Source organism: Phalacrocorax carbo, chromosome 1, assembly GCF_963921805.1.
Source record: "Phalacrocorax carbo chromosome 1, bPhaCar2.1, whole genome shotgun sequence".
Classification (NCBI taxonomy): domain Eukaryota; kingdom Metazoa; phylum Chordata; class Aves; order Suliformes; family Phalacrocoracidae; genus Phalacrocorax; species Phalacrocorax carbo.
The window spans coordinates 130,233,067-130,255,137 of record NC_087513.1 but is presented as its reverse complement, the minus strand read 5'-3'; the positions used below and the strand labels follow the sequence as shown (position 1 = coordinate 130,255,137).

At 37.5% G+C, this 22,071-nt stretch overlaps 1 protein-coding gene across 3 annotated transcripts in view; it reads right to left on the bottom strand.

Annotated features, from left to right (window-relative positions):
* Positions 1-353: 353 nt before the first annotated feature.
* APOO (apolipoprotein O) overlaps positions 354-22,071 on the bottom strand; it is a 32,608-nt gene continuing 10,890 nt past the window's right edge. For 2 of the 3 annotated variants that reach the window (XM_064474029.1, XM_064474011.1), the window contains exons 5-9: positions 21,567-21,662; positions 18,594-18,685; positions 13,156-13,263; positions 3,644-3,739; positions 354-669 (exon numbers count right to left, since the gene is read on the bottom strand). In XM_064474029.1, the coding sequence (XP_064330099.1) occupies positions 3,671-3,739; positions 13,156-13,263; positions 18,594-18,685; positions 21,567-21,662 (365 nt within the window). In that variant the 3' untranslated portion in view covers positions 354-669; positions 3,644-3,670. The remainder of the gene's footprint in view (positions 670-3,643; positions 3,740-13,155; positions 13,264-18,593; positions 18,686-21,566; positions 21,663-22,071) is intronic. The other variant, XM_064474020.1, reaches the window with a different exon arrangement.

Sequence of the window (22,071 nt, the reverse complement as noted above, 5' to 3'; positions counted from 1 at the left end):
GAGCTGTGCATTCAAGCAAAAACAAGAACAAACATTAACAGCTCCATTCCCATCCATCTCCTAGACAGGAACTCACAGACGCTTCATTATATACCCCCCGCTGGCACTGATGAGGCAGAAGATTTGTATAGAAAGGAAGGGGAGACTCAGACAAAACACAAGAGTCATTGTAATTGTTCTTATTCCTAATTCTATTAGCTAATGTTAGCCAAAACATCATACTACTTAAAGCTTTTTCTCACTGTTAAAAAATACAGGCATTGTCAACAGCATCTCGAGAACCTTCCATGGATTGTGCAAATGTCACATACACGAGCTTAAAGAAAATATGAGGAGGGAAAAAACCAGGACCATTTTGTGTAACTGGAATTTTATTTTATATATAAATAATAACAAGAGACTGAAGATTTTTGAGGCTTGCTACTTGCAATGCTGATCCTGCAATGGACAGACTTGAATCCCACTGCATAATTGAGGACAAGGTCTCAAGACTGACCCACGATACGTAGTGTCCTTTCACAGATTCCATACCAGAAGCCCAAGCAGCCACACCGTCAGTCCTTCCTGAGGCAGAAGGCAAATTAGTCACATTCAAAATCAAAATGGATTCAGATGTTTTTCCTCTTTTTCTTGGGAAATTGTTCTCATATCTGTATTTTTTTTGTTCACCTACAACCAAGGAAAGAGGGCAGAGTATAAGGGGGAGAGGGTGGCAGGGAGAAAGCAGAATTAAGTATCACAGGCCTTTTCTTTCCATTGTCAAAGTCCAATTAAAACTTTGTTCCTCAAACAGATTTTGGTCAATTTGCCACATCAAAGAGAAGTCTCAACACCAATTTACCTTCTAGTAAAGAGATTTAACTCTTCGTATTACTGACATTACAGCACTAATGATTATGTCTGCTCTAGGGAACTCAATTCCTATAGTTGAACTGTATGGACACACAAGAGGGAAAGAACACTTCATAGCAACAAAACACCAACTGGAATCTTGTGTAATAAACCAACTTTCTCAAACAGAATTCCTTCTAGTTCCCACCAATTGCATTTTTTCCTAATATCACTTACTCTGGTGTAAAGCTAGAGTAATTTAACGCAAAGAAACGGAATTGCACAAATATAGAACTTTAGCAGCGTGAAAATGAGATATGCTATCTCCATGGAAAAACACAAAGCCATGTCACTTCCGTGCAACTCTTCAGCACAACAGCTGGATAAAATTAAAGCTTGCTCTCCCATGATGGGATGTGGTTTGAGCTGTACTTTGCATATAATTATTGATGACAAACACACTATAATAAAGGAGGTGCAATGCTGCTGATTTTTGGAATGGAGAAATATGTTACTGTCTCCAGCCCAAAGTGATTTTGTCCTTGGCTGACCATTCACAATTCAGAGTCCCATGTTGTGGCAAATCTTTATGATGAAAATGAGATTGTATTTATTTTAGTAACCAGATTCAACTAGTAATATTGCCAACAGTTGAAAATACTGTGAGACTTTCAGGACTGATCTAAGTCAGAACAAACAAAAGTCTTTTTCAAAGATCACAGCAGCGTTCTCCAACCTTTGGGATCACCCAAATCCAGCAAAACATCTGGACTTGGGTAAGGAGTTAAATAACCGGATTTGATTTCAAGCAGAAGTAACAAATCACCACCCCCACAGAACAGCTGAAAATCGATACTGAACTGAACTGAACTTTCACCATCTGGTTGCTCTAGGTCAAAAATCTAGCAGTTCCATTTGTGCATCTCCTCCAGAAACACGTGGCAAAACAGGCAGATTTCAAAGCCGGCAGCACCCAGGTACTTTAAGCTCCTAAGCAATTATCTTAACTCTTCAAATGAAAGACAGCAGCTGTTAGTGGTGTTTTCCTCAAAACTTACTTACATAGCATGAATATATTTGTAACTAAAATCTTGAGGACAAGAGGTCTGGATACCAACTTTAGTAAAAGTCTTCCTGACAGCTTTGTTCCTTTCATCCCACCCACCCCTCCTTGAAAAGGAAATGTGCCTTAAGCAAAAAGCACTATCATTTCAAAAAGTGAATAATGACCTACAAGAAATTATATTCACAGAGTACGAAATACTAAAAGAAAAAAACAAAAAGCTATTTACAGGTTTCGGTTTGTAATGAACCATGAGTGCCCCACATCATAAACAAAAGTTCAGTTTTCCTGGCTTTTCACCATTTAGTAGCTCTATCCTAGTTCACAACAAGCACAAGATTTTAGTGAATTTTAGAGAAGCTTTTCTTCCTCTTGGCTCTCCTCGGTACCTTTATTCAAAACAAAAATTGGGTTTTTAAAATTTATTTTACATAGCTATTTTATAAAATAATTGGAAAACACATATTCTTAAAGGCTTCATACGTCTGAAGGAAAAACCAATGTACTCAGTAAATCAGCCAGCCAACATACCTTTTTGCCCTTGTGAGAAATAGCTATAGCAATTAAAAACACATTAACACAACATTAGAAACTAGTTTTGCTTTTAAGGCTGACCATGTAACAGTGGAACGCTGTTGCTCAGCAGATGCGTGCATTCCATCACATCTGCAAGCATTTGTGACTGGTGATGATGCACAGAAGAAAAAAACTGCTGCAGTTTTCTAGCTCTGGACTCTATTTACACAGTTGGCAGTTAGGAAAAGAACAATTTTACTGGTAAATGGAATGCTGCATACAAAAATAATGAGGAGTCTCAACAATGTTAGGATTACTTTCTGATGAAAAGTACATCTTTAACATAATGTGAAAATAATACAGGGCAAAGACAAGCAACTAGAAAACACATTCAGAAAAGACATCCTTTATCAACTGATAGCGGAGTAGACATCTGATTTTGTACCAAATTATGTCCAATTACATTATAATTAGTAATAAGCCTCAAATAGAGAGCAGTTTTTGCCCTATGAAATTGAACCACCTTTAAAAAGTTGAGAAGGTGTTTTTGTTTTGCTTTTCTAGAAACTGTAACAACCATGGGACTTGCTTGGGTTTAGAAAGTAGCCCAGTGGCCAAGTCAGAAACAAAAGTGGCGTCTCAGCTCGAGCTTCTGGCTCAGAGAACTGGGAAGCGCTGCCTCCATTTCCTCCATCACTCATTCCCAAGTGACGAAGCACGTCTCATTAGGGAGGTGCATCAACATGAAAGGTCAGGCACATCATGGACTGTTACAGGCTGTAAGATAACACTGTACACTGGCATAGACAAATCTTTGGAGACAAGGTATGAGTACAAAAGAGGGTTCTTTCCCCTCCTTCATATGTGCACAGGTGTAACAAAGGCAGCAAAGAGGTTTTTGGGATGGGGGTCAGAAATGGGAAGGGAAGAAGGAAAAAAAAACAAACCCAACACATTAACAAGGCCTTGCTAAATAAACTCAGAACCCTTGGAGGAGACACAGATTTACTTGCTATTCTCTAAAGATGAAGAATTTAGATAAGTCAAGTTCAGTAGTGTTAAGGAGCACACATATTCTTGAGAAATGTTAAGATGAATAAAATTACTACCTCTCTTCCCCTCTTTCTTCATCAATATGAAGATGAGAACTACAGGTCAAACTTGCAAATGTTCAGCTTTTCCAGGTTATTTTACTGCTGTAGCCACATACTGTTATCAGTCTTTATCCTTTACCTGTTTGATGCCAAGCGATCTGGTCTTCTACTTCTGGGCTCGCTCTTCATTTGAAGTAGCATGGATTTCCAGGGGCTTGTCACCATCTGCATCACCCTTGAGGAAGGAAAAATATGCACAGAATTTCAGTTGAGGCAATCCATGATTAGTGTTTTTGCCTGAACAGAAACCCCCTTCAAAAGCTGAAACAAAAACTTCTTGCAAAATCAAGTGGTTGATGAGACCAATTCAGTATAATATACTCAAATATTATCTTCTCCAAAATGGTTTCTAGATTTTAGTCTTCCTGTAGTTAGCTGAGCAATTAAAGGATTTGAAAGAACAAGTAGTCCAACAGAAATGCTTTAATTGACTCATTTTGCCTCTACTAATAACAGAGGACGAATTCCCACAGAGCAGTTTCTATTTTGCATTCTCTGAATTCTGTGTGGATTCATACAATAGGTCTCTTTTAGTACATATCCTTTGAAAGACAGTTCTCACACTTTCCCCAAAATAAATTACAGAAATCAAAGAACGAAGAGGGGCTTGTTAGAGTGTCTGGTCTCTCTATCTGCCAAGTATGCTATAACGAACAGGCATTTGATTAGAGTTTTAAATAGATATTGACAGAAAAATACTTAAAGGGGCACATACATGGCTAGGGGACTGAAGCACATGACATACAAGGACCGGCTGAGAGATGTGGATCTGTTCAGTCTGGAGAAGGCCACACAAAGGGGAAACCTAATTGCTCTCTACAGTTCTTCAATAGGAATTTACATATTTGGAAGAGCTAGGCTCTTCTCAGAGGTTCACACCAAAAGGACACAGGGACATAGCAAATTTCTATTAGATCTAAGGTGGGGTCAGGGGGAAATATATCACACCACTGAACAAGCACTGGAGCAAGTCCTCCAGAGAACTTCTTGAATCTCCATCCTTGGAAATATTCAGCACTTGACTACACAAGGCCTGAGCTACCCAATCTAACTTCAAAGCTGGCTCTGCTTTTAACAGGGGGTTGGAGGAAACGAGCAGAGGTTGCACCCACCCTCAATTATTCTTGAATTCTACTTGTGAAAATTACATAGCATTTTCTTTTTATTCTAAAAAGGTATTTTTACCAATATGATTTAAATATGAAGGAAAATGTAACAAAAGAAGCCAGCAAAGACTGGAAAACAAACTTTTCACAGGATGGGTCAAATTTAAGTCCCAGCACAAATTAAACACTATGTATAAGGCACAAAGTCTATGAGACCCTGCAGATGCTGTGCTGGAGATATGGACTCAATACATCAAGATTCAATTATGAAGATAACTTCAATTTTTTATTCCAAATATGCCTAGCAAGACATTTAAAAGATGTCTTTCTTTCAAAAGCCCATTCTGTTTCAATCGCTACCCCAGATATTTCATAGTATAGGAGATCACACTGCAGATCACACCCATTTCAAAACAATGATCTGCTTGGTAATTTTCTTGTACAGGAACTTGTACGTTACAACATTTTACTATAATTTACAATGATTAATGTGACTCATGATGCCTCATCTCAGGCATTACTCAATCCTGAGCAAATGAACTAAAAATAAAGTTTTCTCAAAGAGTTCTATGTTTTCCACTTGCTTGTTTTAACTTGTAAAAAGCAAATACCATCTAGGTAAGCTTTTTTTTTTTGTCCTGAAAGAGGGAAAAAAAACCCCAACATATAAACATACACACAGGCGCACAAACATACAGGAAAATAGCCATCTTGCTCAGTTCCTTTGTTTCTGCGAGCACAGTAGATCTCCTCACAGGGTTTGTGTTCACTAGATCTGTTAATCCCGAGTTATTTCATTCAAGCCAATCCACTACTAAACTGTCATTCCTTACACAAATTCATTTGCTGAATTAGCAATTAAGTTGTTCTTCTAACTCCATCCACTGTTATATGCCCACTACTTAAGCAGTGAGCCTGAGTGAGACTGATCAAGCAGTAATATGGATAGCCAGAACAGGACATCCTTTGAGCTAGCGCAAGACATAAACACACCTAATTTTACAACAAAGTGTCAAGGTCCTCTAGTCACGCTCAAAACCAGATCAGAAGCAAAAAGTGTTTAGATCAATGACCCAGAACACAGGCCGCCTCTGTGCCATGATGACCTCTCATAATTAGAAGCAGGCATGTATTCAAGACGCTCTTTCTACTTTCTGGCTCAACACAACCAGTCCATAATATATCTGGGTGGCCAGAGGACTTCACACATCAGAGTTCTATCCCACAGCAGAAGGGGATTATACACAATTATTTCTGTGAAAATTTTCCTTCCATACAGAGGAAAAATGCCCAAAAGCAACCTACCCTAACGTTAAAAAACACTAATGTGGAGTGGCTTTTTTCTCACAGTACAGCCCAGTCTGACACATAAGTTAAGTTTCTGTTGCCCCCTCTGAGAAAGCCTTGCAGACGGCCAGGCCCTTTCACACTGGCACCTAACCTTAGGAATCGTAACTCTGAAGATAGGTATGCATCTGTTATGCTTATGGAAAACTCCTGAAATGTAGAGTCTGGCCACCAGAAAAAACAACTGCAAAAGCAGAACAAAGGCTCATCTAGGCTCACAGATTAATAATTTACCGCTTCTTCTGTCTTCTTTTGTTTGCAATGTACTGCTTAGCATAAAGAGAACATCACTGGTTTACCTCATTCATCCTCCCCCAGTCAATCAATAACTTATTCTCCACTTTTTATTTTTAGCTGAGCTTGAACTTAACTCTCTCAGAAATATGAAGCACTTTTAAAAATATTACTCTTAAATTGCCCTAAGAAGCTCATCTTTTTGTGGAGTAGATTCTGCCTTTCCTACTTCTAACACATTTAAATTCATCACAGCCCAAACTAAGGATCCAATCCAAAAAGAAGTAATAATTTTTACAAGTTTTCCTCTGTTGTTTTTCTTACTGCCAAACAATAAAAGGAGGGCATATGACAGGAAACAATATTTTCTGTCAGAAGTAGACGTTTATCTTTTAGTTCAGATGACCAAAATTTTGCTTGTCTGTTCAGAAGCTAGCAAAAATAAGTCTTACAAGCATTTACTGTAGAAAGAAGCTCTCTCAGATGCTCATGTTGTGTTTTAAAGATGCTTGAAACACAAATGACTTAAAAACTCTCCTCTTAAAACACAGTGTAAGGTTTGCTACAGTCACTGTCCCTGATGCTTGCAGTAAAGCTCCCCAGTCAACACACTGACATCACAACTTCCACCAGAGCTTTCAGGTGAGGAAAATCCAGGACCACAATTTCCTTGATATTTGGTCTGAGCAAGCGCAGAAAACAAGTACAAAAAGCGGAGCAGTCTTTGCACGTGGAAGCACTCTGTCACCAGATAGCAATTAATAAAATACCCAGAAATACCTATATATAGTTATATTTTAAATATTTATATATTTTTGAGATGTGTGATAAATATATATATAGGTTAAAAATATAAATTAGTATTGGTATGTCACAGATGGTTTCTATCAACAAACCACGCAGGAATGAAAAACCTAACAAGTTGCAAGAGTTTCAATCTCAGAAGCTGTTTGGTCTTATTACTGATTGGACCGAAGTGGGAAAGAGCTCACATATGATGAAAGGAACAAGAGCTGAAAAGGAAGTTCTAGTGCTGTTGTGGTTTTTTACATTTCAGCCACTTCAGTAAAAAACAACAGGTGCCCGATTCAGTGTTAGGGAAAGAGAAAGAACCCAAAATAACTGAAAATACAGCAAAAGTCTTTGAGTAGTATAAAAACAAGATGAAGTGAGAACTAAACAAAGAAAACTGTTTTTCTATCTGTTTCAGTACGTATTAGCTCACTGGCTGGAACAAAGTCTGGGTTTAAGTGACTTGGTGCCAACAACACATGCCCTTGTCACTTGAGGACGAAGTCATTATAGTATGAGAGGTAACAACCCTACAGCACAATAAAACAGTACAAATTATGGAAGTATTGAAACCAGAGGTAGAAGAGGAAGGGCAAGAAGGCTGCATTTCATGAAAAGAAACATCAAATGAGCTGACTGACAAACAGGACCCGATTGTTAGAAACTTACAGGTGGTATGTATTGAACTGTGGCTCTGAAATACTGATCTGGATTTCAGCAGTTTTACATAAATAAGTTATAATCCTTTGTATAGAAAACCACAGTCCTTAAGTTTATGCTGTTGCACAAAATCCTCAAGCTGCTATGGTTCGTCCACCCCTCTGACCTAAGGACAGGTATTAAAGCTGACAAACTCAGCCAGTATTGAAGAGAGATCACTGTGGATAAGGAGGAAAAAAAAAAAAAAAAAAGCAGCTGCAATTCACTGGCTTAACAGTTCAGCTAGTTCACCAGTTCAGTAGGCACTAGAAGGCAAAAAAGTGTAGAAGAAAACAAACAGAAAAACATGATCCTGCACTGACTATGATGTTATGAGAGGCTGTGGAGTCTCCTTCTCTGGAGACATTCAAAACCTGCCTGGACGCGTTCCTGTGGCCCCTGCTCTGGGTGCCCCTGCTCAAGCAGGGGTCTGGACAAGGTCATCTCCAGAGGTCCCTTCCAACCCCCACCGTTCTGTGATTATTGGACAGAAAGACCCGTTACTCACAGACTAGCTGAAGGCAATGCAGGGTATTAGCCTTCACAATTGCAAAACCCCAGTAATGAAAGTTTGATGCTGCCTAAGGCTACTCAGAAGGGTTTCAGACGTGCCATTCTAAAAACTGCATAAAGGCGTAAGTTTTGCAAACTGAGTTTAAGGTAAACAAGGTTTGAGGGACACATATTCCATTTCACTATTGCTTCCCCTGAAGATTTACAACCTGATAATATAAATGTTAACACTAATTCCACTGATTTTTGTGGAATTACTTCTTGTGAGTAAACATCACTCAAGCAAGCAAGAGATTTTCAGAAGATAAAACCCTTAAAATATTCCTGGTCCCCCAACAAGATGGTTACATTTCTTCTATCATCTCCTCTACGTGGGGGAAGAAGTAGAAAAGTTGTCCACTTTATATCAAGATAAAGTATACAGAAGCGGAATAACTACTCCTGCTGTAGTTATGTTTAATCCTCCTGAAAATAAAAAAAATGTGAACACTGATTTTTACTTATGGTACTTCTGTAGTTTTAGCAGAGGGCTTTCATCCTGACATCCTGACGAGCTGGCTCCTCCAACACGCCAGCTTCAGGATACCAGAATGCTATACTGTAAACAGCATATTCAAAACCTTATCAGACAGACTTGCCCTGTGGAGAGGCTCCAACCACAGTATTTTGAAATGTAGCAGCAGAAGGTCCTGGAATTCATCTTTCTTGGCAGAACTTAGATTTCAGTTGATATGACCTCAATTTGGCACAGGTTTTTGTTTCATAAAAGCTTCAGAAATTAACATACCACATCTATTTTAATGACATATTGCTGCACAAACGTGAAGTTATGCACAGCTGTGGTACCTCTGACTACCAAATTATGAGCAACATAACAAATTAACACAAGCCAAGAAGAGCCACCCATATATTGCTTGACTATTTGCAAGAATCCTTTGTGTAGCAACAGAAAAATGCTAGAGTGAATGTCACAAAACAAACAAAAATAACATCTTTTGCTCTGGCAGGGTTTCACAAAATGGATTACATCTGCTGTAACAACAACTCAAGAATAACATTTATATTTGCCTTCATTAGTTAAGGAATCTAGCTGCCTAGTACAACAATAAGAAATAAATGTGCAAAACCAACCCAATTCTGTCGCAGGGCTGTCAAATTAAGACAGACGTCCTTGTCTTAAAGATCTGTGCTAGAATGCTTTGCCAGTTTTAGTACCTGATAGTTAGAAGCCTTTATTTTCATCCATGACACTTATGTATCAGTAAAAGCTCCAATAAAAATGCAACTTGTATTTGTAACAAATTCTTTTGCTGGAAAAGTTGATACATATTTGATGGATCTAATAATCTGTATGAACAAAAAGTACTTTTTTTGCACTAAAATAAGCACACAGCATTAGAGATGGAGTGAAAAAATTTTTCTAGGGTAAACTTCACCTCTCATGTTTCATGTCACGGACACACCAGTGCTTATATGTATAAAAAGAAAAGGTAGAGAGGTAGAGGTTTTCATTATCAGCTGTGACTGACACATCCTGATAGAACATCATAACACTATCTCAAAGGAAAAGAAACCAACTAAAACAAAAAACTCCCAAAGCCCACCCCTACACCTCCCCTGCACAAATTCTCAATTATGTGTATTATACTGCTTCACCAAAAGGAAGTTTCAGAGCAGGCTTCTTCCGCTGGAAATACTTTCCGGTCCACATTCTAGTGACTTCAAAAGCATGTGGTGTTTTACAACTGTTGTACAGCTTCTCTAGACACCAGGGAGGCTACTCCCTCTTCAACAACTCCAGAGGTCAAAGAAACAATGAGGCTGTATAATCCAGTGGTAAAAGATCACTGGACATCTGAAATGCAGGCAACTTCATCTAGTACATAGTGCTTCTTCATTTGAGTCACAGGATCTTTGTACCTTGCCTAATCCATGAATTTAAATGGAAAGAGTAAACATTAACAATATCTGATCAATTAGATGAACTTTAGGAGGAAACCATTCAATGGCATTTCACTCCTTTGTGCAAGTAACATATTTTGGCAACGAAGGGGGGTGATTTAAAGATTCTGCAGGGAGGAAGAAAAAGAAGCATGTTTACTTAGTGGTTGCTGCAATTTCGCTTGTCGTTTGTTTTTCTGCTGAGGTAGCAAGTGCTTGAATAAGCCTTATCATAAGATGAAAGCTTCAAAAGTTTTTGCCTTCCAATAACAACCACGTTTCCTTTTGAAAGCCTGGGACACAATAGAAGAAAAAGCTCAGCTAATTTTTACTGATGCTGTCAGTTTGTCCTTCTTAAATTTTAACGTTGCCTATTTTTTTGAGATACTTTTTGGCAGCCTACGTTTTACGAAAGGTACAGTGTGATTAACAAACCTTTGTTTATTCAAAGAGCTATACAAGTGCATTTACTGAAGTGCCTAGGACCAGTACAGGATGAGTATCCACTGATGAACATCTCCACTCTCGTAAGACTCAGCAACTGGCAGGACACGCGAGCGCTCCTTCAACCCAGCTTGTTTGGAACTACTCCCACACCTGGACCTACCTAGGGAACTAGGTAACAATAATATTTAATGATTCATTAAAACAAGTTCCCATTTCTTCACAAGTCAGTGCTAATCTTCAACTATATCATTAATCAATCACACTGCACTTATTTTGAAACTTGGTAGCATTATGTAAAACGCAAAATGCATTTGAAGCAGCAAAACAGAATTTTATTTTGGATTTTTTTTGAGGGGAGTATTTATGAATACTTCCTTTAACGTAATGATGTCACTGTGTACTGCCCTTTTGGGCATTACTATCCAGTCATAACATCTAGCAATTTGCAGAAGCAAACAATTCTAGATACACAGAACTAAAACCCGACAATTCACTACAGTTGTGTATCATGTTCGAGCAACTCCACAGGCAATGTTTAAGTACTGTTTAAGTTCTGGGTTCCCCAGTATGAGAGACATATGGACAGACTGGAGAGAACCCAGCAAAGGGCCATGAAAGTGACGAAGGGACGGAAGTGCCTCTCCTGTGAGGAAGGTCTGAGAGACCTGGGACTGTTTGGCCTGGAGAAGAGAAGGCTCAGGGTGGGGGATCTCATCAGTGTGTATAAATACCTGCAGGGAGAGGGCACAGAGGACTGAGCCAGGCTCTTTCCAGTGGTGCCCAGTGACAGGACCAGAGGCAATAGGTACAAACTGAAACAGAGGAGATTTGCTCTGAACAACAGGAAACACTTCTTTTACTGTGATGGTGACCAAGCCTAGGCACAGGTTGCCCAGGGAGGTTGTGGAGTCTCCATCCTTGGAGATATTCAAAAGCTGTCTGGACACAGTCCTGGACAACTGGCTTTAGGTGGCCCTGCTTGAGCAGTAGGGTTGTACCACATGACCTCCAGAGCTCTCTTCCAATCTCAACCATTCTGTAGTTTTATATGGAAATATAGATATTTTTAAAAAAACATACATCATGTAATATAAAGTCTTAATATACACTGCTTTAACACACAAACACATAAGTGAATAGTTAGATACCAACACAAACATTAACTCAAAACAAAGAAAAAATTCATTCATGTACACTGAATAATATGACTTAAATATAGTGCAACTACTTTGATGACTATAAATAACTATGGAAGAGCACACTGGCTGAGATAACGAGACTTAAAGTAACTAAATGTACACACGCCTTAAAATGGTGGTATTGTATATGCACAGAACACAGGAGTGCTGGAAAAAAAGGCTTCCCTTCTCTGGTGAAGTATACAAGGAAATCACACTGTATCACTGATGCTTTGTAGGGGGATTAAGGAAAGCTGCTCCATTCTAAAACCTAAAATAAGCATGCAGACATTCCCTTAGTCATATTAACAATGTTAATTTAAAATGCTGTTTTAAAGAAAACTCGGTGCTTGCCAAACTCTGGAAAACAAAGCCATTATGTTAGCATTTGCTCTGTCACCAGATGCAGGCATCTCTAAGGCAAGCCATTAACACAGAACCGTAATACCAGACCAAAAAAAAAGTAGACTTGTTGAACAGAAAATAAAGATGGATGTTATTATAACTAAAAAAAAAACTTTTAAAAATTGCTTTTGTGAATGTTAGTCTCACCCTCGCACTGTACCCTCATACAGTGTTTAACAACTGAAATCTAGAGAGCAGAAACTTTCAGCAATGACTGCACTTGGTACCTCACCAGGATGCCCGGTTCAAAGCAGATTCAAAAGAAACTCAGTCTTTACTGGCAGCCTTCTGGATGAGAATTGGTTAAACCAAATTTTCTAAAAATAGGGCTGCAAGTATTAAACCATGCAGCTAGTTATTTATGACTAAATCCCTAAGAACTACATATCCGTATAAACTGCTGGCTTTATGACTAGATAGTAACGTTTAATAGAGCAGCACACAATGACATCATCATGCTAGAGCAAATATTCATGAACATTCGAAGGAAAAAGCCAAAAAGGGAATAAATTGGAAACAAGATTGTATTTTCTCTCTTTCAAAAAGGAGATATGTAATGAAAAAAAAAAGTTATTTCAGATTTTTAAGATGGAGCTTGTCAAACTAAACTACTTTAAATAAAAAAAAGTTCGTTTTTTAAATAATCAAGAGCATAAGAGGCTTGATCCCTAGCATTCCAATCACAATACTCCAACTTTCCTATCAAACACTTAATAGATTATACTAAAGAAAACTTCCAAACAGCATTTCTGAAAGTTTAACTTGAAATAAGCTTAATATTTTTCCACAGCTTAGAAAGACAGAATTAAATCTTTGTCTTCAGAAATCAAAGCTGAGTTAGAGTGGGGGAAAAACCCACTACTGTGTGTATACTCTTTGTCTGAAAATGCAGTGGCAAATTCAGAAATCAAGTTCCTCAAACTTCCTACCTTATCACTTTTTTTTCCAGATTTCTTCTTCTTAGGATTATCCTTCCAAAGAGATTCTGCAGCAATATATCCCTGAAGACTCCAGTCATACAGCTGTGTACCAGCAACCTTTGAAAACAAAGATATTAAAAAGCATGAACTTAATAATCTGGAAAATATTACTTTGCTTCTTGTTTAAGTGGAAGAAGTCTCAAAACACAAGATCTTTGACATCTTCCTGTGCAAGCTCAGGGTGTACAGCATCTTGGAAAAAACAAACACAAGGAATAAGAAAAGCCAACTTATTAAGGAACTGTTTGAACACTGCCTGAAAATGTATCTGTATAAAAAGGGTGGAATGATGCTGCATGGAAACAATTCTGGTTTTCTTAGTATTTGACATTCAACGGATTTAACATATGTAAATTATTTCTTAATTTGGCCATACTCATTTTAAAGACAAAAAAAATCCCCCACTTCATTTGCCACTATTTTGCAATTTTACATGTCACTGCTTTTACAGAAGAGTACCCCTTTGTTTCTTTGTTAATTAGAAGAAATACATAATTTGCTGATAGATGTCTGTCAACTCTCAAAATGGAAGACAGCTAGGAAAGCCTGTGTTTGCTATATCACACCAACAGGTAGTTTTACGACAGGAAAAATCCCTAAGTCTAATAAAAGAGTATCTCCTGCCCCTTACGTTATATGGAACAGTAATATTCATAGCATCCTTTAAAACTCAAGAGTTTTAGGTTTTTACATTTCCAGGCTCAGGTCAGTACTGACTTTCTTATCACTATCAGTTTTCTTACAAATAAGAACAGCAAAAAATGGACAATTTGCCCAACAAGACAGCCATTAAACTAAAAAACTTATGAAATCAAGAAATAAGATGGTATCACCCTATCTCCCACAGCAGGCAAAGCTGGAAAAGCAAAACTATGAAAACAGGGCAAGCATAAATGATGTTTCTGAAACACTTTCTGAAGGAAATCTTTAAGTTTCTTCCAGTCTCCAACCATTTACTGCTCAGAGACGTCCTGAGGAAGAGGTGATTTCTATGCGCATAACACCACCCACGGAATTTCCCTCCTATGAACATGTTGCACTTCCCCTTGAATCCCATGCAAATTTTTAGCATCCACAACATGCTGTGCCAAGCACTTCTACTGCTAGGCACACATGGTATGAAGAACCACTTCCCTCTGTTTGTATTAACAAAATTAAGTACACTGGTTACGTACCACAATGGTAAGGGATGTGTTTCTGGGCAGCAATCATGTTACCACCTTACAGAAGAGGCTATTTAATAATTCGAATTAAAACAAAAACAAATCAGCAACTACATTTCCGAGTCACAACTAAATCCAAAACATAGGCTGTTTTAAATACAACGAGCTAGCGTATTTGTCACCACATTTGACAATTACAGTTGTACTTTGGTTCCAAACAAGTCAGTAGGATGCACTGAGTTTGCTCTAGGTTTGAAGGTGATAGAGGTCATCAGAAAAACGCACACTAACTGTTCCAGGGATGAATGTGTTAAACCTCCAAAACCCCTCCATTCAAACATTGCAGGCATAGACAGTTATCTTCTTTTTCAGTATCGGGAGTGTTCATCCTCAAGTACTTCATCAAATTAGTTCTGAAAGTCAGAGGAGCCTGTGGCTCATCTGGAAAGACAGTGTGATCAGTTGTGCAAGCCATACAAACCTACCAGGCCTGAAAAATAACCGCAATAAACAAACAGAGGGATGTTTTGTCTGCAGTGTTACTGAGGACATAGATATCAACATAAAACAAGAAATAACAACTATCCATAAGCCATTTCTTGTTCCTCCTTAAAAATACTCTATTAAAATACTTTAAAACACCCCAAATATCTAACAGTACAAATTTTAAAATATTCTTATTATAGGAGTCATAACATCAAATGAATTATGAATTGCACTAAATGAGAAACTGGTCATTCATGATGCTGGAGTGAAGTAGCTACATCACAAGGTACAGCAGCCCAGATAGTTCAGTCTGCCACAGACAACCAATGTTTCAACACTCTACACACCTCCCAAGAGCTGGGACCCACACACACCTTCACAGTTCGCAGGGGCTGAAAAATACAGTTCTAGATAGACTGTAAGCTGCAAGTTACAGGGTCAACAGGAACACAGCCAAGAAATTTTTATAACCACCCAATGCATTCTCTCATGAACACAACACTAGAGTCATGCATTCGGCTTGTGTTTTACACCTCTCTGTCACGGAGCAGTTGAAGAGGAAGCAGGTGGGTACTGCAGTTGCCACCACTATTCTGGGGAGTCGTGGTTCCAACCAGGAAAAGTAAAAGGAACACTCATAATATAAACAGTTCATTCAATTGTTCAAAGTGTTCATTCCAACATTCATACCAAAACTCCCTTTTAAAGGGAGGCAAGTTTTTCCAGGCTGTCATCTGGAATTCTTTATTTCTGGAAGGTAACAATCTCCAGCTTGTTTGCATTAAATTACAACATACTAAAATACCACCTCTGTTCAATGCAACACTCTAAGTTTCCATGCTAAAATTCAAGCTGAAAAGTCAGAATCTGAAATGGTTTGAAGGTGATGCTGGGCCACAGACACCCAATGCTAGGCACTACCAGGGTAGCAGCAGCAGTCTCTAAGGCCTAATATGCCTGTAAACAAGCTCCCATATTTTAATTCCACACAGGACCATAAGCATATAATATTGATTATACCATATGCTATATGTCAAGATTATCGAGCAGAATTATGGTTAGCAATTCTTCACCTACACTGCATGCTGAGAAGCTAAACTGAGAATCCGCTGGCTTTTCTACACTGATATTGTTAACGAAGTAGTCATAGTGCAATTTCACCAACACTTCATTCTACAGCAAACATGGATCAAGTGACCCCAACTCCTCCTTTTCAACCCACAGTTCCTGTAACCGTGTCATGCTCTCAGTTTTACCAGTTCAACTGTTTATGCCTTATGGACTGAACTGGGCAAGGGACGAGGTACAGGTTAAAGAGACAGAAATAATTTAGTTTGTTGACAAAGAAATAAACATATTAGGGAGCTTTTCTATCTTTCCAGAAGGAGGTAAGCGTAACACGCTGCTTTAGGCAATTTGACAACTTACAACAACAAGGAACAAAAATTCATTCTAATGATCAAGAGACTGATTTAAGTAACTTCATAATGGGAAGTTTCTTCCAGATGGAACATAAGCCACAGTAAATATTGTGAATTTATTAAGATTAGCTGGAAAGCAACAAAGTCCCAAAACACTAGTTAAAGTTCCATCAGAACAAAATAAACTTTAGTATTGAATTCTGTTCCCTTACCACATACACAGTCTGACCATTTGTTCAAAGTTATACAAATTAAAGTTATATGAGCAGTGAGGAAATAAATCCCTTACAAATTTGTGATTTATTAGAATGATTACTGAAGCTGGAAAAAAAAAATTAGTCTGTGCACTTCTATCTCCAGTTAGATGAATAGTGTCTGAAATTACAAACACTGTTGCTGTAACTTCACTTAGCAACTCATACATTTTAATTAAATAAAAAAGTTTTCTTCCAGACAGATGCATCAAGTGTTGTACCAACTGCAAACATATTTTGCTGTGTTTACTTCCAACTCTCCAATGGAAAGTCGTTAACAAAGATGGGAAGAAAAAAAAACAACCCAAACAAAAACCACCACCCAAAACTTTTTTAGTCTTCTAAAGTACTGTCAAATCTGCAAGTTTACCAAATGAAGCGAACTACATCATGGTAAATGAAAAAGCAGTGATGAAGTACTGGAATGTGGAAGAAAAAAAGAACATAATATAAATAAAAAATTAAAAATTAAAAATTTATTCTTCAGAATATTTCCTATACTCTTCTATTAACTTGGCAAGTGAGCTTTGTACTGCTGGCATTCCTTCCTAGGCTTCCAGAAATTTTTTTAAAGGCCTATGAAACATTTCAAAATTACTAGAGATGAAAGTGCTTCCAATTTCAGATTAAAGCATAAAAGATATGGATAGTAAGATCTGATACGCTTAAAACTTTTCTTCTTTAAGAAAAGCATGAGAGAAATTAGAGAAACCAAAACAGTATATAGGGTATCACTCTCTCCACAGAAGTTTTCAAACTCATACATCTAGTGTCCTGACCAAGTCACCAAAGCTAAAGCTATTCCAGTCAAGTTTCAGGCTCACGGTCTTGTATCAGACTTTGTTACAGTCAAACTAAGAACTGTGAACTAATCAAAGGGCAATCATGCACTTCAAAGTTTTCATAAAATAAGCAAAGTATTGTGAAGCTGTTAGCAGCAAATCCATGATTAAGACTAAACTGAGCTTCTTTAAAAAACGCCATTCAATCACTTCCCACTTCACTGTTCAGAAGGCAACTGAAATTTCAATCCACAGTTTCCAACAGAAACTATCTGTATCTGAATCCTGGAAGCAGGGTATCGCCATGCTGGCAGAGTTCAAACACAGCGTTTTTGACTCTCCCTGAGTCAATGACCTTTCAGTTTCCAAAGAACATCATATGTTCTTGCAAGTATCGTCTTTTCATCCTGACATCTCAGTGTCACTCACAAGTCACCAATAACTGGACAGCCAATTTAACAAAGCCTGAAATACAAAGTATTGCTGACACACTAAAATATGTGCCCTGGGAGCGGTTAAAAGCTGGATTTGAAAAAGAACATGGTGGAGAACTGAGAAATCTGCCAGTACAGTGAAGTGCAGACAGCAAGGCATATGAACTGACATCAGTAGGGGCTGCAAGCAATTCCCTGGTCTCTTCAGTTCATTCTTTCATAGGAAAACCACTTAAGGAACTGTAAGTTAATATGTTTCTTATGCGTCTGAAACAACAAATGCATAAACAGGAAAGGCACCCAGTAAGCAGCAGAATTCTTACCCCACTCCAGAATATGCATGCTATCTTGCTTAAAACTCTATCCAGCAAAAAGCAGAAAACTTCAGTAACAATGTTTATCTCAGAATGCTGTTCCTACAATTTCTCTACAGAATCACACCCCCCTGTATTTTTTTTTCCCTTCCTTCTTTCAAACCCTGTTTTCATTTGCTCTCCAGATATTTCAGGTTTCCTTATTATTGTAAGTAAACATGCAAACTGCACTTACTAAGCATATTTATGTTCATTTATAATTACTTGAGGTCAGAGATTCAGAAAGGAAATTATGTTCCTCAAACTGAAGACACTATTGCAGATGTTAGGAAAAAAAATGTTACTAAAAGAAACAGAATGTCTGACCATCTTTCAGCCTAGACTGCATGTTCTTTGACAAAATAACTACCATTTTTCTAAGCGCCGAGCACACTGACATGGCTTTTAAAAATGGATTACCAGTTAATTTGAAGGTAGGAGGCAATAATCAAAGCAAAAGACACTTCTCCAAAGAAAGGTATCATATCACTGACCTTTGCAATAGAAACCGCTTGCTGAGGGTAATACATGGAGGCACCAATACCCATGAGACCTGCGGGATACACTAACTTCTTTATTTTTGAGCCTGTTTCATAACAAGAAAACCAAAAAAAAAAACCCAAAACATTGTTAGAGTATATGTTAACCATGACAGACGAATGGCCCTACCCTTTTATTTATAACCAAAACAATTTTACTAAAAACAGTTTAGCACATTTTCTGTTCAGTCCTACTACTGGTTTCTTAAGAAACATGATTACTCTGATCAGTAATTATTTTTTCAACCTTTTTAAGATAATATTTTCTTAATTTCTTTCCATAGTGAAAATTACCTTACAACTATATTCATTGTAGTAATACATAATTTATTTCAATACTGAATAATGAAGTAAAAGCCACAGTTAGGAGATATTTCAGTGAATTAAACCAATGGATACTCTTTCCTAAACTAAAAGGAAGGACTTGTGCAAAGAAAGGTTAGGATAGCATTCTTTTGATACATCAAGCAGAACAAAAGACGTTCCAACACAAACTTTTTAAGTTACCTTGGCTCACAAATATTCATTCTTCCACAACTGCTCGTATGAATAATTTTTCGTGATTCACTACAGCAATTCGCAAAGCATCTGAAAATACTTTTAAAGTACTTAAAATTATGCTATACGCCTATTGCTCAGCCCCCAACGAAATTTTGAACATTTTAATCAGTTTGAACTCTCTATTCTACATACAATACATAAATACAATACTCTCTTGTATTTCTACACACGTCTAAAATAATTTAAGTGCCTGAAAAGTTCATCCTCTTATCACAGCTGGCCACAGGCTGTGTATCCTGGCTGGCCAGTGAAAATACGCATCACTGAATCAGTTACAGGGCATGCTGCAGTGCATCCAGTCAGAAAGGAACACAGAAGGGAGCAGATAAAGGAGAAAAGCAAACACTGCAGGAGTAAAAAAGGTAATAGAACAGACGTACAGGAGTCAGGATGCAGTAGTTCTGTTCCTCACAGAACAGCCTGTTCTATATGAAAAGCCAAATGTGCTTCTAATAAAGGAATAAGGAATTCTGAAGGGGAAATGCATATGAGAAGTGTTTAGTGTTTCCACTAACATATGCTCATGAGATGAGAAACTTAGCTGTAAACAAGAGACCTTCATGAAGTGATGTTGCTAGCCTTGTGAAGAGGGAACTTGGTACCAATTAGCTATAAGAAAGCACAGAAAAGGCAAGCTTCATTGCATCTTTACAACCAGGAAAATCACACTTTTTTGTAATTTCTGGGAATGGGGAAATCTTCCTTCGTGATAGCTTATCAGTGTGCTTACAATATCACTTTAGGAATACATGTAAATGTTGAAGATATTAATGCCTTCCAGCAGGCTGCTACCTGCTGGAGACACCCATTAGAGGGAAGTTTAGGAACACTCTCATGTCAATTCCAGTACTACTCAACATGGTTAGAGCAAATGATCTTCAACAGCATTTTAAACCAAGCTGGATGACTGCACACAGTCACATGATTGAACTCTGAATACTGTACTTTCTACTTAGTGGGCAGCTGTATCTTCAAACATTATGTTTAGACTTGGAAGATTTTATCCAGTACCTTCCAAGAGGGAAATTTTTTCTCCAGTGAGACCAATGGGGGAAGGGGTAAAAAAAAAATAAATAAAAGACAACATTTCGTTTTAACTTTCTGCAGCATCAAAATTAAGGGGCACTTCCTTCTACAGTTTGAATACTTTCTGGAAATATCAGTCAGTATTGTAAACCACAACCAGACAAAAAGTTTTAAAATTATTGCTCCCATCCTAAAAGATTCACAAATCAGATGTTTGTATTATGAGGGATTTTTATTTTTATTAAACTTAGGACCCTCTAATCTTTCAGATCCAGCCCCAAAACTTCCCCCACCTCAATTTTGCTACAGTCATCGAGGTTGGAAACCGATCTCATTCATAATCACACAACTCAAGAAGGAGGAATTTGAAGAGAAACTTCAAATGGGTAAAGTTGGAGACCTTGATTTTCATTTAAAAATGATGCTAGGAAAAAAACCAGAAGTACTGTTTTCATTACCTTCACTGAAAAATTAAATATTTTGAGAAGTGCATATATAATATGCATATTCACAAAATGCTTTCCATTTCTACATAGCCAAGCACACACTTCCAGTTTGTTGAACAAATACACCACAAAGGTTTATTTTTTAGCCAAAGGAAGCCCTCACCGGTATTTAAATTATAGAACTTTACAGCTGTGTTACCTATAAGTTTTCTTCTTGTGTTACTTTGTTTCACTATATGGAGAATCTCTCAATGCCAACACAAAACACTTTTTCACAACGGAATTTCTTAATAAAACATTTATTTCCATGCAAGCACAAACGTATAAGTTTCTTCAGCTAGTGTGATGAAATCAACAGTATCACATTTCTATAGCACAAAATGCACATGCATTTATAGTACAGCCAGAGTTCACAAGTATTTTTGCTGAATATCACCATCTGCAGCAGCTCTGTGCCTGGACACACAATATTTTGAAGGAACCTGAATATACAACTAATTGTACATGTATCGTAGTTCAGGAATCTCTGTATTTTATCATCATTTATTCCTCTGCAGTTTTCTACAGTGACATATGAGATCAAGAACTTCAGTCATTAAAAAGATTTTTTTGGATTAAAAAAAAAAAGCCTTTCCTACTTTTGCTGTAATAAGCTAGAACTGGAAAAGATCAAAGACTAGATTCCAGTAACAAATACAGTATTCATGAACAATAATTGATGGTTATTACACATCTTTTACATGAAGTTTCTTTATAATTGGAGGAAGATGGCAGAAACATGCTTGACAGTTAAGTCAGATCTCATGTGTCACAATTAAAAATTAGTATCCAAAAACCACAAATAAATTATTTATCCCAAATCATAATATAAGTAGTTCAAAAGGTTCCCGCTTACCTCTAGCAAGAAACAATCCAACAATTCCAGCAAAACCTATGACACCAAGCCTTGGATAAAATCCAGCAGGGGGGTTTTGGAGAAATTCACAGCCCTCTGAAAAGAAGTCAGAATGAAGTGCCTTAATGTAATGTGAAAGCGTTTTTGTGATAAGGAATCATCAACACATGCTAGCAATTGTTACAAAACATAAAGAGTTATCAAAACACATTTAACTATCTTGCACATTTTAGATCTGCTGGCATAAAATTCAAAGCCTTTGAGATCTTCTCTAGAGACACATGAATGAAACTGAACATCGTATTGTATTTACCAATTTTCACACAGGCTTTTGCCTTTGCTCCTGGGCCATCTGTTTTGTTTTGCTCTTTTGCACCTCGATTATCTCTCTTTCAAATTAGTGATTAAAACCTCTGCAAAATGGATTCTTACATTTACATGTGAACAAGAATTAGTTTTGGCAAAACACTGTACAAAAAACAAATCACAGAACAAAGGAAAGACA